This window comes from Desmodus rotundus, chromosome 3 (assembly GCF_022682495.2).
Source record: "Desmodus rotundus isolate HL8 chromosome 3, HLdesRot8A.1, whole genome shotgun sequence".
NCBI lineage: Eukaryota > Metazoa > Chordata > Mammalia > Chiroptera > Phyllostomidae > Desmodus > Desmodus rotundus.
In genome coordinates, this window is record NC_071389.1 from 130740096 (window position 1) to 130755081 (window position 14986).

Consider the following 14986-nt stretch of genomic DNA (forward strand, 5'->3'; position numbering starts at 1 on the left):
GTTTTTCGATTTGAGAGGTGACGTTAACTTTCAGAGCCTCATGTGAGTATTGAGGGAAGCAATGATTTTTAAGAATGGGCTAAGAAGCAAGACATAACTGTTCACTGTGGGTATTTTATGGAGCTATATGCTCACCACTATTACTGCAGTACTGTTTATATTCCTACTACCTCATCTTATTAAGAATTAATGAAGTGTCAGGCACTATTTTACACACTTTAACTCATTTAACTCTAACTATAGCCCTATGAATAGGCACTAGATTAATTTGTAAGTGATGGAAATGAGGCATAGAAAATGAGGTTAAAGGCTTAAATAACTTTGTTTCTCCCTTATTTTATTTTATTTTTTAGGTTGAAATCAAGGAAAACAGTTTTTAAAGCCATCTTGAAGGTTATGGGGTGGGGTGGAGGGATGGGGAGAAAATGCAGACAACTGTAATTGAATAACAATAAAAATTTTAAAAAACTAATTTAGAATATTTAAAAAAAGAGAAAGTTTTGTATACAGGGAATACAATGTACTGACAAGTTACTCAAGTTTTATTTTAAAGTGTAAAGCCTAGATGTACCTTTCCACCTAAATTTACTATCACAGTGCTGGGAGGGCGAAAGTAGGTTCACAGATGTTCATATGGAAAATAATATAAAAATTAAAGAATAAACTGTTTTGTGTATTCACAACTATAAACCTAATTTTGTTCTGTCCTATATGTTAACGTAAATGCAAAGAGTTTCCAGCCAAAGAAAACAAATTAGAAATATATCTTGTACATAACAAAATAAAAGGAATAATATTGACTCTGGTGTCTCCTGGAAAGTTAAGAAGTGGTGTCCATTTCCAGCACTGTGCTCAACATCAGTTTCCTCATCTTTAAAATAGGAACAATGCCTTGGCCTCTGTGGCTCAGTTGGTTGGAGCATTGTCCCATAACTGAAAGGTTGCAGGTTCGATTCCTGGTAGGACACATATCTAGTTTGTGGGTTCTATCCCCGGTTAGGGCACATATAGAAAGCAACCAATTGATGTTTGTCTCTCACATCAACATTTCTCTCTCTCCCTTCTCCTCTCCCTATCTCTCTCTCTAAAAGCAATGAAAAAATGTCCTAGGGTGAGGATAAAAAATAAAATAAAATGAGAAAAATAATATATATCTTCAAGATTGTTGGTAGAATTGTATGTGAGAGTGATTGTAAAAGCACTTAACACATTGCTCAGTGCACACAGTGAACACGTTAGTACAAATACATCCATTTTAACATCACTAAATAGTAATTGAATCAAAGTGTATGCATTGCCTTCTGAGTGTCTGACACTGTTTTTGCTTGGTGTTGACAACTTGAAATAAATAGACTGAGTCCTTGCCCTCACAAATCACACAAAATTCACATATTTCTTTCTAAAAATGTAAAGCATTTAGCGGAAAGATTGGCCAAAATGGTTTACGTATTTCCTTGCCAAATTAAAGTATGTTACATGTAGCACAAACTTTTATGATGATTAAAAAATTTTATTGTGGAAATACAGTAGTTATTATTGAGTATATAGTATTGATTACAAACAACTCAATAGTTCTTGAGTAGTAACTCAGAGACTTTGAAAATTATAAAAACAGTAGCTGCTTTAGAGTTCGCTTGAGTCTTGTCTTGGCTGGTGTGTGTGTCTTTGCGCTGCGCTCAGTCCTCTGGATATTCACAAGCGCTGGGGCAGCTGAGGCAGCAGCAACCTTCATTGATAATGATATAAGAATTGATTCTGAAAAAAATGTTTAGCTCATTTCTTTTAGAGTTAGGAGCCTTGGGAATTAAGAAAAATTAAGTCTTAAGGTAGGATGAGATTCATGTAAGTCATGATCAGGGTTCCAGATCCATTTCTCTGAGTCCCCTCAGCTTTGCACTCCACTGGGTGAAGAGCAAGCTATCTATCCCCAGTCTGGCCTTCCTCAGGGCGGTCAGGCCGAGGCAGGGCACAGCATGATGGCCATCAATAGTCCCTGTCGTCCCTAGGAAGGGAGACTGTGTCCTAGATTCCTAGGTCAAATTCTGAGCTTGACAATGAATGTTGAACAAATCTATGTGTCTGGTGACTGCCACAAGCTGACTGGTTTATGCCTGGAATACTTGTAACAGTTTTTAATGAAAGGTGTGAGGATTACCTTTATGCCTATCAAGCCCCTCCCCTGAAGTGGTGTCAGGTACTAGGTGATGGGGTAGGGACAATTTCTGAAAGAAATAATTTCATGATTTCAGGTAGGCTTTCCAGGGCTAGGGTGCAATCACCAAATGCCCACTATTATGGGGAATATTTGACAGATTTAAAGAACTTGTTCTTAAATTAGGACTTAGTGCTACTAGTGGAAAAGCATAAGGATAAAATCCACTTCCTCTTTCTTTACTTCCTATTATTCTTTCATATATCTTGACTTCTAGGATCATTAACCTTAATCACTTATTATTAAGATGATTTAAATCTGCTGCCTACGTTTGGTTTAAGTAAAAAAAAATTCCTTCTAAATGTCAAATATTTTTCTAGGAATTTGCAATGATGATCCAGATGATGATCTAAAGATGCAAAATGGCACAATTATTACAAATATGGAAGACATAGAATTATTTATTGAGAGCTGGGAAATTGAGAAGTTATTTAAAGTAACAACGAGAAGACCTGTTAGAAATTGTACCGAGTATGACTGCAGTCACTGCATTGAGTTACTAAACAGAAAAGCGTTCATTCCATGCCATAATAAAGTAAGTGGAAAATGACCATAATTAAGAACTGTCATGTTAGACATTTTGAGAGTAAAGCAATGAATTCCTGTTCTCACCATGATGTTTTTCTACCAGACTAGTTTATCCCCAAACCTTCTGTCGGTATGCTTTGGCATTCAGAATCATTTGCTGTTTATGGATTTATAGAAACAGGAAGCATTATTATCTTTTTCTCCCTGTTTTGTTCAGAATTGTACCTACAGCTTTCCAGAAAAATGGAAGTCCATCCTATGAAATAAATGCCTCTAGGAGAAAGAGATCAATGTCATTTCTTAACCCAGTGTAGAAACCAAGACATGACAATTTAATCAATTCCCTACGATCATGGCCTGTTATGTGTATACTTATAATAGAACCTGTCACGTATTCAATTTAACTGTTCTTTATTAGTCTCTAACTTTCCGACTTTGGGTGACTAGTAGATATTTTAAATAATCTGCATATTTAAAAAAATCCATTATTAGAAACAAAGGACAGACAAATACAGCATTTCATTAATCATTTGATGAAAAGGTAGTGAGTATCCAGCACCTCTTAGGCATTGTGTTAAACTCCTGTGATCCAAAGATGAGTAAGACCTTCTACTTCCCCTCAAGGTATCTAGTGGGAAGGAAAGCCTGGGAGTAGATACATTGACAGACACACATAGAAGCTCAGGTTTGAAGAAAACTTCCCAGAGTTTAAGACATTTGAATTATTTAGAAGAATGCATTTTCCAGGAGAGAGAAGAGAGGAAGGGAGATCTAAGTAGGAAAAAAATAATATATGGAACGGCAAGCTTGGTGTAAAAGCCCGTGTTAGGAAACATTGGAAGTTCAGTGCAAGGCATGTGGGTGGGAGGTGCCTGGGAAGAAGGGTGGGGGAATTGTGAAAGCAGGAAGGAGCTCGCTGCACAGCCCCTGCCCTGCTAGACTGGGAAGTCCAGACGTCATTGTTCTCAGTCTGCCCTCTGCCGGTCCCTGAAGACAAAGGCAAAGGGACAAAAATGGCACATATTTCTGGAGCTTCAGCTTTACTTAGACATTTGGTTGCAAATAAGTTTTAAATCTTCACATTTATCAATACATGCATTGAAAAATATAACAAATACTTTTAAACTCATCTCAGTGTCATTTTAATGTCTTTAAAAAGCAGAATGATTTTTGAGAATTGCATTTTTAACTGGGAACGTGGATGGTTGGTTAAATCCAGCAACTTCCTCTTACAATTCAGACCATAGTGAGGCAACACAGAGTGCCATTTAGTGTGTGATAGCCTCAGCTTTTCCCTTAGGGTCATCCCAGGGAATTTGATGGCAAAAGAAAGGCATGCTCATAATTTGATTTCCTTACTTCTAATCATCCTTTTTTACAAATCACCATATGGCAGGCAGATGATCTTTGAAAACTGGAAATAGGATCATATCATTTCTCTACCTAAATCACATTGATGTCTTTCAGTTACACTTAGAGTACATTCCAAACATTTATCAATACTCACCAGATCCTCTATGCTCTGGCCTGTCCTCCTCCAGCTTCTTCATTGCTATACTGTTCTTGCCTATTAAACATCAGGCTTTCTCCTTTCAAGTCTTGGATATTCCAAGGTTTTTTCCTGACAATAGGGTTTTATGCTTACCATGCCCCCACTGGAATACTTTTCTCCTTCTGTCTATTTTAGCATTGTGACTCCTCTTGACTCCTAGAAGACTTTCTTAAATTGAGATCCACAAGGCAGAGAAGAGATCTGTTTTATTCATCTTCATATTCCTCATTTATAGCATAGTGCCTGATATGTAGTTAGGTGCTCAATAAATTATGGAAGTATGCATAAATGAATGGATGAAGGGAGGGTACAGGAGAATCCCTCCTGTAGCTTTTTGTGTGTTCATTGGAGAAAGAAAATAAATTTTTATTTTGAGTGACTTAAGTCCATAAAAAACTTAGAAACATAATTCCAGAGCTCAGAGGAGATAAGTTGAGGCCAGAGATCAGGTTCGGGGGAGTTATCAGTACATAAGTTTTTAAAAATAATAATTAATGTAGGATGTGCCAGAGTCTGTTCTATACACTTTCCATATATTAACTCACAGCAATCTCAAGCAGTAGTAGGCTTATTATTAACTCCATTTAACATATGAAGAAAGCAATGCAAAGATTTAAATGCCCAAGATGGTGTGAGAAACTGAAAATGGGTGAGACCAGGAAGAGCATCTGTAGTGAAGGTGGGGTCTAGAGAAACACTGGGAACGGGAGGCACAAGAGAAAACAATGACCAGATGCACAGGCAATAGAGCTCTCAGGCGATAGTCCTCAAAGGCGAAACAGAGGGTCTAAGGAGAGGGAGGTGTTCACGGCTTCATGAGCCTCTGAGAGCTTGGGGGAGGTGTAAAATACCAGTGTTCCTGGGGTTTGGCAGTGAGGAGGACCTCAGTGACCATGACATGCATTCTGTGCAAAGGAGTTGGAAACTGAGGAGAGTCAACAAAGGAGATTAAAAAGGAAGTTGGATCTTGATTTTTACAGATATCGACCTTGAAGAAGAAATGATGGAATATGAAAAATTTTAAGCATTTTAACTTATACTTTGACCTATGTCAGAACTTAGCATCTGAATGTATGTGCTTGGGGGGCAGGTGGGGAGAAGATGGCAGCAGAGCAGGTAAAAGTTACACTCACCTCCTCCCAGGTCCAAACTGGAATTACAACTATGTTATAGAACAATCAGCCTGAATGTAGATGCTTAGTATGTTTGCTGAAAGGATGAGTATAGAGAAAAATTGGAATAAAAGTTGTTCCAAGTTTATTTAGATTTCAGGCATCTGTAGATCAAAATGAAACAATCTGTAGGGAAAAAAAAAGGTCCCTAATTAAATTGAGGTATGTGAAATAAAATAAATTATTTGAACAATGTATAATATTAATATGTATTTTTGAGATGTATTTATAACCTAATTTAATGAGCGATGTCATTACATTATCATTACATGCATCATTACAGAAAACTTCAGGAGCTTCCAATTTCATCTATAATAGATCAAAGTTTTATTCATTATATAGAAAAGACAAAGGTAACCCAAACTGTAATATCAGAGATGGACCTTTGCTAGATCCACATACTGTTTCTTTTTCATCTTTTTAAATTTAATCTTTATTGTATTTATTTCCATGACCACATAATCCCCTTATACCCCCCTCCCTCCATCAATCACCAGACTGTTGTCCATGTCCCTGAGTCTTTTTCAGTTATAGTTGACATGCAACATTATACTAGTCTCAGGTGTATGACATAGTGATTAGACATTTATATACCTTACGAAGTGTTCACCCCCAAAATCTGACACCGTAGAGAGTTACTGCAATATCATTGACTGTGTTCCTTATGCTGCACTTTACATTCCCATGACTATTTTCTAACTGCTAATTTGTACTTCTTAATCCCTGCACCTTTGTCATCCATCTCCCTGCATGCTTCTCATCTGGCAACCATCAATTTGTTCTTTTTATCCATGGGGTTTTTCTGTTTTGTTTGTTTGTTTGTTTTGTTTTTTAGATACCACACAGAAGAAAAAGCATACAATATTTGTTTTTCTATGTCTGACTTATTTCCCTTAGCATAATAACCTATAGGTCCCTCCATGTTTTTGCAAATGGTAAAATTCCATTCTTTTTCATGTCTGAGTAATATTCCATCGTTTATATGTACCACTCCTCTTTATTCATTTGTCTATCGATGGACACTTAGGCTGCTCCCATATCCTGGCTATTGTAAATGATGCTGCACGGAACACCAGGGTTCATACACATTTTCAAATTAGTGTTTTTATTTGTTTGGATAAATATCCAAAAGTGGGGTTCTTTTTCATCTGTATAAGATATATTTATTTATATCAGTGCAGACAATATTTATTTTGTGTAAAATGTGTTTTAAAATATTGTAAATTCAGAGATGACATCTAATACTATGAAGTTTTGAAAATTTAAGGTCAAAAGGAACCATAATAAATATTAACTTGCTACCCTTTGATTCTCCAAAGAGTTTTAGGCTAGCTTGGGGCCTTTAGAGAAATAAAACAACACAGTTTATCCCAAGGCACAACATATTTCTAGGTTTCACCACAGAGCTTTTGTGAAAAGATGTGGATCAATTATACCAATTCTTGGAACCATGAGTGTGACGCGCCTTCCGCGTACGTGGCGCTCTGCAACAATTTCGACATCTGCGTCCAGTGGAGAACGCCTGATTACTGCGGTAAGTAGGGGACGTCGAATGATAGTTTCCAACGGCCAAGGGACATTCCATTTCTTTGCATTCACTTCTTTCTTTTTCTTTTCATTTTTCATCACAAAATAATTCTGTAGGAACAAGTGCATATAGATCTAGCCTAGAAGTTAGAGATAAGCTATCCCACATAGGCAGCTTCTGTTTTTATCCTAATTTAAATTTAAAGTAGTCCTCCAGTTTTGCAAAAGAAAACCCAGTTCACATAATATTAGTGAGAAAAGCAGACTGAAAAAGAAATCACAGAAAAGGGATTTTGATTCTGTGTCAAAGCACATTTTGTTGATCCCCATTTAACACACCTCATTTCTACCAGCTTGTTCTTATTCATTTCCCCAAATACATGTTTGTGCTTCCTTTTTCCTTTCTATGCATTCTTTGGTCATTTTTACCTGTAGGGCTCATGCTCTCTCATCAAGTTGTCATGCTTTTCATAAAGAATTTTGTTAAACATTTCACCGATCTTGGACACATTTCACAGAAAATATTGTTAATTTAATTTAGGACATAGTGATGAAATGGGTTCAATGGTAAAAGACTTTCAAAATGCATGTTAATCAAATGCTCCAACATAAAAGTATTAATTTTCTGCAGAAAAAAAGATTAAAATGCTGAGAAAGGTTAATAAATCACAAGTGCCAGTTCCATGACTCTAGTTCAGAAATGAAGGCGCTCCGGGTGCGCTCTTCCGCCCTCATTGTCTCCCTGCCCTCCCACATGTCATCACCATTCAAGACCGGGATCGCTTGATTCACAGGGAGTGTATGACCTCACCAATTTTACAGGATACTGTCAACTGTTCTCCACCCAGATTTTACCAGTTTGCAACCCCACCAGCTCTGTGTTCATTTTTTAATAATATGACTTTTTAAGATCACTAAAAATAAAAAAGAACTTCCAAAAACATCATTTAGAAACTGCTCAATGATAATAGTTTCTTTTGACAGTGAAGGATTCAACCTAAATAAAAATGCAGCATTTTCTGTTTTTATGACTTGGTTGAGTTACCTATTAGAAGTGCATTTCTTTGCTTATTCTGAGTAGACTATTGTATATACTCTCACTGCACAAAGCAGAAACTTCCTAATAGTTGACTCTATACTTATGCCAACCAGATTTGGGCTGCCTGTTGGTAATACTGTTTTGATAGAAATCAGATGAACTTTTCCTATCCTAACATAATACTACCTGGACAAGTGGAAGATATTCAAAAATACCTACTGATTTTTAAAAAATTTCTGATTACATAATAAATGAAAAAAATAAACTTTAAAGAGACTGAAATACGAAGAATCATTTTCAGAAAGAAATCTGACATTTCTTCCTCTTATTAGAATTCAAATCAGTTACTTTTATCATTAACAAATTCTATGCTCCATTACTCATAGAGCTGAGTTGCCCAGAGGGTAAGGAATATCAACCCTGTGTGCGGCCCTGTGAAGCAAGAACATGTCTGAACAGATGGTTCTATGGACACTCGTCATGTTTGAATTTAAGAGAAGACTGTGTGTGTGAAAATGGAACCATTCTTCACAGGCCATATTCCACTCAGTGCATTCCAGAGAAAGAATGTGGTAAGCAGCAAACAAATAAAGCATTGTTAGAACTTGGAGAAATATGTTGAGAAACACTGATCAAAAACAGCCTAGGTATTGGAAAGGAAATGAGTTTGCTTATTTAATAAATGAGTGAATGAAAGGCAAATATCATATGATCTCACTTATATCTGGAATCTAATGAACAAAATAAAGTAATAAATGAAATAGAAACAGAAGCGTGGACACATGGAACAGACTGGCAGCTATTGGAAGGGAGGGGAGAGGACTGGATGAAAGAAGGTGGAGAGATTAGCCAAAGAACTTCCATGCATCACCCATGGACACACACAAGGATGAGGAGGTGACCTGAGAAAGGAGCTGGTTGTTGGCGGGCAAAAGAGAGGAGAGTGGGGACAATGGTAATAGCATAAACAGTAAAATATAACTTAAAAAATGTAGTTTGATTTTAATAAGATTACATTTGAAATTATCCAAATAGGAGCTTTGGTAGTGATGTGTTTTAACCTCTAACTATGCCTTTCATAACTGGGCAAGGGCACAGCAAATTAAGAACAAAGAGTGTAGTATGTGAACTAAATTCAGATTCCAATTGTTTCAAGTATTTGCGATCCAGCTTCACCTCTATAAGCCTGAGTTATGCATCTGTGGAGTGGGGAAAATAACCATAAGCTTAGTGTGGGAATGTACAAAGTACAAAGCGCTTCCCAAAAATGTCTGGAGAAAAATAGCACTCAAAAATATCAGATAATATTATTATCTGAGAGAAAAGACTTAATATCTCTGCTTTTATTTTCAAACAATTTTATTCTGACACATTATTTCCATGGCGGTTTCAGATGAAAATATTGCAAAATAGAGAATATTTTAGTATGATACTTTGTCAGTCACAAGTCTCATCGTTACAATCAGAAGAAAAGAGAGTTAGCTAATAATTAAAGAGAAAAACAAGTAGAAGTGAAATGCATGTGTGGCTTCAGACACAAGTTTGTCTTTGCCATCGAAGAAATTTGAGAATATACAGGCATGCTTATGTTTGTTTTTAGGGGCCTAAAAACAGGTTGTGAGGTTGTTTCGCTGGTCAGTAGGATGGTATAAGAGAAGTTCATTGGAGGCTGGTGGTCACTACTTTTATCTTTACTATTCCTTAAAAGAACTACTAGAGAACCATATTTATCATTAACAACACTTTAATAATAAAACTAATAGAGTCGCTAAATAATATTTTGTTTTGTTGCCTGCTTTCCACATTTACATTTTAAAGCTAAAGTGTTTTGAATTTTCGTAAGACAAAAATGGTAATGTGAGGTAGGAATTACCTTGTTTTCTAACACCCCTCATATTTAACAATTAATACTTTAAAACATTTAAATTCATGTTACTGAGTTTGTTCAAGTGAAGTAAATTGTGTTAACAAGACTTAAAATGAAAAAATAATCAACCAATTATGTTATTAATAAAAGATGGTGTACAAATTTACAGAGAGTTGTAGAGGGAAATATATTTTCTGTGGACTACATCAGAAATTTCATTAAAGAAAAATATATGCTAGTATCTGCTGAATGAAAAGACAAATCTGAGAAAGGATAGGTATGGGACATGTTATCTGTGCCACCGGGCCAAGTCACAGTGTGACATAAAAATGTAACAGCTTGATTGATTTTTAGTGTCCAGGTTGTGAGTGATGTGAGATTGTCAATCTTTTTAAGCATGTACTGATAGGGAAGACCAACCCCGCACTGCTGGGGAGATTTGGAATGGGGGCATTGATGAGTGCGCCCTCTACAAATGTTTGGAGAATGGAAGCATTATTCCCATAGAGCCTGAGTGTGATGAAGAGCCCTCACCAACGTGTGAACGAGAGGCTGAAGTCGTCCTGGGCTTCGTTGATAAGCAGTCCTGCTGTTCAAAGGAAGTTTGTGGTATGTGTTCAGGCGGAAGCTTTTTAGTCAGTAAATGCCACACGATAGCTATGCTTACAATCTTTGTGTAAAAGCAGGTGTGCATGATGCTTGCTATTACAAAGTGTAAGTTTGTGGTAACAACAGAAGTATTTCCATAAATTTCATTTGCACTTTCTCAAAGCAGTTTTGCCTCTTTATGGTTTTGTTGATTTTACAAATGTGCATGAAAAACTCTGGCTATTGGCAATTAATAATATTCAGCGATGTGTGACCATAAAATGGATCTGGGAATCTTTGACTTATGACAAGTGAGGGTGAAAGGCAATAACATATAAATGTTAAATTTGCTGCCTTTTCCCATATGACCCATTTTGTGAACAGAATGGTTTTAATTGCAGTGTAAAACCATGCATAGTGAGAATTATATTCCTGCTTGGAGTTAGAAATATAAAATTTTAGTTATGTTCACTAATATTTTGATGCCTGTTTCTTATCTGTAGGATGTGACATGACCTTGTGTGACACTACCATTCCGACATGTACGGAAAGTCAAAAATTGACCATTGGCCATAGCCCTCTTTCTTGCTGCCCACAGTACCAATGTGGTGAGTAGCTGACTAGGAAGAATGAGAGTGAGGGTCGTTGTTCATTCAGAAGAGTGGATTAGATTCTCATTCTTTGTGTCTGCAAAGGAATGACCTATTATCAAAGATTGTGGCATTGTCTTTCTAAAGATAGTTTTTTCCACCTGCAAATATATATACATATATATACACATTATGTACATGTATATAAATCTGTATATTATAAACATGTATACAGTAATTAACTCATTTTAAAGATCTTAAACTTGTGGAAATATAGGAAATAGAATATTATGTATAATTTTGTAGATTCAAAGATAACTAAACCACACTATTTTATTTATTTTATTATCTCAAACTATACAGTTTTTCAAGTATTTTTGTGTTTTTGCAGAATGTGACCCACTCAAATGTCCCAGTATTTCAATACCAGAATGCAGAGAAGACCAGTTCATGATTCAAGTTCAACAGGATGAGCCTTGCTGTTTTGGTCCTATCTGTGGTAAGTGTTGTATGAGATAATTTCTTGGAAGAAGAGGAAGGATGTATGGGAAAATCTCTTATTTGATATAAATTTCCCGGGACTGATAGAAACCAGTATTCTGCTGTTATAGGAATTCAAATGAATAAGAACAGTAGAAAAGAAAGTCCAGCACTTTAATTAAATTATTAGTCAGTACCTACTATATTGTTTATCCATAAATTGGAGTAATGAATAGTGAATTCATTCACTACACGAGTAGTGAATTTAAAAAACTTTAATCCATCAATCAATAATACTTTGATCCTAGTAGAACAAGTTATTTCGAAAATCTTAATGCCCCATGTTTCTGGTAAAATGGTATTCTATGTCACTGCTTGGAATGCATAACGCAATATACTCAAACAGTATTAGTGTTTTTAGGACCAGGTAGGATCTGTTAAAGCCATATTTTTTGTTTCACATTTTATGAATCATGATGTATTTTATATACATATAGTAATCTGAACTAATAATTACATTTTTTTATTTCAACTGTAACTTCTGGCTTTTTATTTACCTTTAGTTTGTGAATCTTGCACTGAACCTATTCCAATATGTACTGATGGGGAATTTCTCACGGTGGACCTTAATACCACCGATGTCTGTTGTCCTCAGTATTACTGTGGTAAGGTATACTTTAACTATAAAATATTTACATGTGTCCAATGTTAAGAAGTTCAGTGCATCTTAGTTATACAGTCCTGTCAGACCATAGTTGAATTCTAGCATATAAAATACACATTAAACATGTTATGTTTTCACATATCTAAGGGCTCTTCTTTGATAATAGCATTACCTACTAAAATAGATTAGTATGACTTTTCTCATCACCCTAGATTTCTAGTAATCCAGCTGACTCCTTGCCCTCTTCAGTTCCCTCCTCTTCTTGCACGTCTGCGATTTCTCAGGGCTCTTTATTTGACGAGCAGTCCTCGTTCTGCACTGTTGTGCTATGTGTCATGAATCATTTATTTGTCCTCACCAACGCATGGCAATGGGGTTGTGGGAGGCACTGCTGGGGAGATAGGGTTCACGCACCACATCAGCAATGACCGTGAACTAAATGGTAGATAGTGAAACTAGTGACTGCATGAAGTTAATGTTTACCTGTGTAATTTTTCTATTCAGTCTGTGAGCCAAATCTTTGTCCCACACCACTACTCAACTGTGCAGAAGATGAGACACTTGTGAAAGAAAATGTGTCTGGTCAATGCTGCCCAATATGGCACTGTGGTAATTAATTTTCATATTTGAAAGTGTTATTATAATACATTAATGTATTCTGATCAATATAATTGTTGGTTTTTGCCTTTTAGAATGTAGCTGTGAAAACCTTGTTATGCCAACTTGTGAAGTGGTAAGAGTATATTTTGATTGACTTGTCATATAATTTAAATCAGTTTATTCTTCCTTTACCTCTCTTAGTTCTGACACTTGAAGTTAATGGAATTATCCTTCCTAAATTATGTTGAAGTAGATTAAAATAATGTGCCCTGATATTAATGAGCTGTCAATGTTTGTCATTCTACTTCAGACAGGAAAGTACAATACCTTATTTTTTTCACTGGTGACTGAATCTGCTAATCTCATATCTACTTTAGTTCATTGGTCTTAAAATGAAACAAGATATTAAAAAATACTATCTCAATGTTAGCATATATTGTGATAATAGTTTTATGGATGTATATTTATCTCCAAATACATCAAATTGTATGTTAATTATTGTATGTTAATTATGTACAGCTTTTTGTATTGAAATAAATTGTGTTTTACAAAATCTTAATCCAACATTTACTGTGATGATGAGTTATCATCTATTATTTGCACAGAATGTATAAATAACTTTCACAAAAATTCTCTCATTTGATTTTTGTGTGCAGTATATATACATCTATAAAGCAGAATTATTTTATTGTATTTTTATCAGGTTCTTAATAATTTACATAACATGCTTAGTATATTATCTAAATGAATCATCACAATGTAGGTATTTTTAGGTCGCTTTATAAGTAGGGAAATTCAGGCTAGAGAGAATATATGATTGACTGAGATCTTCAGGACTCAAACCAGGGTTGTTTTGTGTATGTGTGTGTTTGTGTGTATTGCCTTATTTTTTCTATCCTTCTTAATTCTTTCATTTCCTCTACAAAATGTAGCCAAGACGTAAGTTGGCAAAAACAAAAGCAAGTGTGACTATCTTGTTGCTATTAGTGGCCTTGCCTATCTTTAGCTGAGACTCATTCTCCTAACTGTAATGGGAAGATAATAACAATACTTATGTCCTGTGAGTGAAATAAATGCAAATTAAATAGTTAGATAGTACCTGACACATAACAAGTATTCAAAAAGTATGAGGGATTTACTCTTACAAACCACCCCCACCATACTCAGAATGTTAATCACAAGGTATGGATCGCCATGGAGAACTTTTCAGGGAAGATGACCATGAAAGAAAAGATTGGAAAAAAGTGATAGTGAGGCCAGGAATAATAAGTAAAAAGAGGTGAACTGCCCTGACTGGCGTTGGTTGGGCGTCATCCTGCAAAGTGAAAGGCTGCTGGTTTGATTCCTGGCCAGGGCACTTGCATGGTTGCAGGTTCAGTCCCTGGTCCAGGCACGTACAAGAGGCCACAGATCAATGTTTGTCTCTCACATTGCTGTCTCTTCCTCTCTTTCTCCCCTCTTCCCTTCTCTCTAAAAAAAAATAGTCTAAAAGGGCTGATTAAAAAATTAGAGGCGAACTCTTCCAGACAGGGGCCAGTATGAACATGCGTAAATGCATGGAGGAGTGAGGTAAGCGAGGTAAGTGAGGATCACGGCCTCTCTCTTTCTTGCAATGAGAGCTGACTTGAGGAGGAACAGTGAAAGGTGAAGGACTATAAAAATTAGTGAATTGGGTAGGGCTTTTAAAGGTAAGGCTGAGGAATTGTGATTTGATTTATTCATTTATTCTTCTCCGTTATTCATTCAATCGATATTTGTTGGAAACCAGTTATGTTTGGTCATGGTGCCAGCCATTTAAAAATGTGCAGTCTTACCCTGAGAAGGTCAGTATAGATTTAATGTGATAGGAGGTGGAAAGGGTCTTGTATCGTATAGGAATGATTATAAAAATGGTGTAGGGGGATAAGGACAGTAGAACACCAGAGGGCAGGAGATCAGCAAGAGACTAGGATACCCATTCAGGAATGAGGGTTTGAGTGCAGTGAGGTCTATACAGAAGTGAAGGGGGGAGGCATTGAATTCAAGAGGGCAAAATGGAAGACTCTGGCTTTTTGCAACACATTTTATGAGTGTGTGCGAGAGAAAGAGAAAGAGAGAGAGGAAGAGAAAGATGAAGAGAAGGAAGGGTGAGGAGAGGAGAAGGAAATGAGAAACAAAAAGACAGAGA

At 36.1% G+C, this 14986-nt stretch overlaps 1 protein-coding gene across 1 annotated transcript in view; it reads left to right on the top strand.

Annotated features, from left to right (window-relative positions):
- OTOGL (otogelin like) overlaps window positions 1-14986 on the top strand; it is a 124634-nt gene that overhangs the window by 93703 nt on the left and 15945 nt on the right. The window contains exons 43-51 of the mRNA XM_045187339.2: window positions 2533-2747; window positions 6857-6998; window positions 8417-8602; window positions 10294-10506; window positions 10989-11093; window positions 11467-11574; window positions 12119-12220; window positions 12724-12828; window positions 12912-12952. Coding sequence (XP_045043274.2) covers window positions 2533-2747; window positions 6857-6998; window positions 8417-8602; window positions 10294-10506; window positions 10989-11093; window positions 11467-11574; window positions 12119-12220; window positions 12724-12828; window positions 12912-12952 — 1217 coding nt within the window. The remainder of the gene's footprint in view (window positions 1-2532; window positions 2748-6856; window positions 6999-8416; window positions 8603-10293; window positions 10507-10988; window positions 11094-11466; window positions 11575-12118; window positions 12221-12723; window positions 12829-12911; window positions 12953-14986) is intronic.